The 3871-nt window shown below is 31.8% G+C and overlaps 1 protein-coding gene across 1 annotated transcript; it reads left to right on the top strand.

The window, feature by feature from the left end:
* Nucleotides 1-859: 859 nt before the first annotated feature.
* On the top strand, nt 860-3688 carry LOC137393969 (uncharacterized). Its single transcript, XM_068080687.1, has 2 exons — nt 860-1249; nt 2555-3688. Exons 1-2 carry the CDS (start codon nt 1087-1089, stop codon nt 2947-2949), a joined length of 558 nt encoding a protein of 185 aa, XP_067936788.1. The 5' UTR covers nt 860-1086; the 3' UTR covers nt 2950-3688.
* The last annotated feature ends 183 nt before the right edge of the window (nt 3689-3871 follow it).

Here is a 3871-nt window from a genome sequence, read left to right as displayed (position 1 = left end):
CGAGAGGTTTGGTCACCATGGCGAAAGTTAACTAGTCCGAGATCAGTTGTCTGTGCACGTAATAAATATTCCAAGATATCGAAAATAGAACATTCTAATCCACTTTATGATTGACATAGCGTTTTATACACATGTATATTTCTTACGACTTTTGTGCAGAATCGAGTTCACGACTGTCTATTGTAGGTGTACCCCGTGCAATGTATTGTCTCACTCAAAACGAATGCGTATGACTATTTCCACGAGGCCAACTATAAGCGTTTGCAGTTTACTTAACCGGATACAGGTTTTCAGCAGCGAAAACAATTCAACGCTAATGCGCTGCGAATTGCCACTACCCACGATGCGCGTAGTACACGAGCGTATACTTTTTACAAAAATCAACACCGCTTTTTATTATTTCAGTTATATTATCTTTTCTGTCACTTTTTATTTCACAACACCTAAGGAATAAAAAGTAATTAAATCACTTGCCACTAGTAACAAGCTCAAAACAAGACTGTTTTCGGTTTAACAATAAGCGGTCCCAACGTCATTTATGCCGAAGTCTATTGTTTATTAATTTCACCACTTTTTACTGACTTATCATTAGCCTCATTTCTCATGGGTGTCATGATTTCACTGGTCAATTACTATGTCATTTTAAAGAAAATATTTTGATGGAACGTGGGCGTACCTATCGAGTCAATGTTTTTCTAAGAAATTTGACAAACTAAACAATAGATTGAGTTGCAAAATGTTATGGTGTTTCTAACTACTATTGTGTATCTGCGTTGAAAGAGTGTTATGTCTAGCAATTTGTTGAATGCAAATGGATGTCTTGTTTTTCTGGAGTAGTTGTGGTATTGACTGAATGTCTTGGATTAACGTTATCCGGATTATATTTGTCTGTTCGTTGTTAGCAAACGGTTACATATTAGAATAGAGAGATCAAATAAATATTGTATAATTATCAAAATGATGGTATTAGCCCAGTATTAGTAGCACAACTGAAAATGTAATAAGGAAATATCAAATCCTGCTCGGTATAGCATACCACAATCTTGTTGCAGATTGCCAGAAGAAGCGATTTCAATTTCAATAACTATGGCACAGACCTCTACAGCAGTTTCTGATCTAGTTCTTGCACTATCGAGCTTTTATGCAGCATATCGCATAAATGGCCACCCATTTCAGTCATTTTACGGGTTGCTAGTCATTGGATTGGCAGCAAGTTTGGGAGCTTTCAGATTCGCTCTAACAAATCCAAGTAAGCCAATCACGATTGTAGTCATAATTTATTCTTGATCTAACAAGTTTTAAATATATAATGTTATCGTTTGTTTGGCTTTGTTTGACATGTATGTACTGTATATACTAGGTGAAAGTCCAGCGTTGCACAGGTAAGGAAAATGTTTTTGTGTCAAAAATCTATTTTTTATCAACATAGGCCAACATAAACAATATTTACCATTATAGCTTTTACATGAAAGTATTTGTTTAATTCCGTGTGTGTTTGGCCAAGGCATAATTCAAATATTCAAAATTTTGAGGCATAGCTGAAACAGATTAGTGAAAAACATTTCTTATTTGACCAATGACTTCATCATATTCTGTGTAGCGCGATGGTTAATTTTGCTGTTTCAAGATCTGGAGGTCCTGAGATCAAATCCAGTGCCATGCGGATTTTTCATTGCTAGATTTTAATTGTTATAACTGGACACAGGGTTTAACAACACGACAAACACTGAGATTTATGTGCATGTATATATACACAATATATATATATATACAATATATAAACAATATATATACAATATATATATACAATATATTTATACAATATATATATACAATATATATACAATATATATATATATACAATATATATACAATATATATACAATATATATGTACAATATATATATACAATATATACACAATATATATACAATATATAAATACAATATGTATACAATATATAAATACAATATATATACAATATATATATATATACAATATATATACATATATAAATGTGAAAGTATGTGTGTCCCTCCAGCTATAGCTATTATTACAATAGCGTAGTTGGACAATGATGACTCAACGTCATGGCGTACTGTCTTTAGAAGCCTAGCGCTTATTAACTAGCTTACTGGAGTTTTCCATTGGTAATGTGCCTAATGTAATGTGCTAATAGCTTGAAAGTTACAGTTGTTTGACAAAGTTTTAAAACCTTTACAGTTGTTTTTATTTTTCTCTTAATTTATTTCAACTGCACAAAACGCTTTTCTCATGATATGTAGTTTGAAAGTTAGAATGGGAAATGTTGTTATATGTTAAATACAAATCAATTTTCTGTCCAAAGACTTTTATTACCGGGCACAGCTAGTATACAATATATATGCAATATATATACAATATATATATACAGTATATATACAATATATATACAGTATATATACAATATATATACAGTATATATACAATATATATACAGTATATATACAATATATATACGTGTATGAATAGTAGTTATACATTGTAATTGCATTTTAATATGCATTTGTTTTAGGTTTAGACCTCATCGACGCTCATAAAGTTTTTTCGTGGCTGGGAAGCATTGTAGGAGTGCCACTTCTAACAGCAGGACTGTTCAAGCACCATGGCTATACAGACATTACCTTAATCTTCACTTATGTTCCTTTAGGATTTTTATTTTTATACAAGATACTGCCCCAAGCTGCTAGAGATTGTGGCAATGCTGCTCTTTCTGTAGTTTCAGTTCTTTCAATGGTGCTCATCTGCAGTATTGCATGGAATGTGTATGGAATTGCATCTAGTTTGGTTATAATCTTTGCTGCAGGTACAGGTACAGATGGATTGAGGTTTGGCGTGCCCAATGTTGACTTGTTTCATTATTTGCTTGCTACCAGCAATATATGCTATATGTATGCAGTCAAATTTTAAGAAATTAATAACTTTTTCCCTTAGAAATAATACATATATGCCATGTTTGGTTTTGGTTTAGCAGAAAACTATTTTTTATCTGAACTAAAAAATAATTTTAAAACAATCAAAATTGTTTGGCATCAAATAACCATGTGGAATTGTGAGGGAATTAAGAACAACTATTTAGCAAGACTATCAAATGCATAGTTAACACGCTCTCTTAGCGAGTAGTTTGTAAAACTGAGGTTTTAGGCATCACGACTTCGCCTCTTTTTTGTTAGTTCTTTAATGTGTTACTGATAAATGTGTAGGTTCCACTATTGCCAATGTTGTCTTTTTTAAATGGTGGGTATATATATCCACATAGTTGATAAATCCTGTTTCCCATCCTGATTAACCACATTGATACTAATAATACACTCAGCCTGATCAATGCCAATTATCAAAGTGTGGTACTTCAACAATTGTCTTATACTTCTAAATTTTCTATTTGTTGTTCTATGCTTATGCTTAATTGCATAAACACAATTTTCAAATAACAAAATGATTATTTTGGTCATTACGAGTTTTGCCTTCATAAGCTAGCATGACAGTCAACTGAGCGTGTGAATATATATATATATATATAATGTAGGTAAATGTAGATTTATACATAAATTGTAAACGTGGCTAAAAGAAGAACAATTATCGCAGTCTTATAAATTATTTTTGGTGATTTTTTGTAATTTCACCTAATGTGCTAAATATTTGTTGTGGAGATTTCACACTTCGACTGTGATCAGGATGGCATTTATTAAACTTCAAGCTGCAGTCTGCTCATTATCTTTTTACAATTGATTTTAGGATTTGAATTTACAATACAACTTACTAAAACAATTTTGAAGTTGTACATGCATTGCTAAATAGGCGATTCATGTCTCTCTACTACGTACATCCAACA

This window comes from Watersipora subatra, chromosome 4 (genome assembly GCF_963576615.1).
Source record: "Watersipora subatra chromosome 4, tzWatSuba1.1, whole genome shotgun sequence".
In the NCBI taxonomy this organism is placed as follows: Eukaryota; Metazoa; Bryozoa; class Gymnolaemata; order Cheilostomatida; family Watersiporidae; genus Watersipora; species Watersipora subatra.
This window is presented reverse-complemented; position numbering and strand designations above follow the sequence as displayed.

What these genes read in the sequence shown, in the direction of transcription:
- LOC137393969 (XM_068080687.1), top strand. Translation starts at nt 1,087, where the DNA reads ATGGCACAGACCTCTACAGCAGTTTCTGATCTAGTTCTTGCACTATCG. An exon ending in ATTCGCTCTAACAAATCCAA is followed by an intron (nt 1,250 to 2,554) that starts GTAAGCCAATCA and finishes CATTTGTTTTAG; the next exon opens with GTTTAGACCTCATCGACGCT.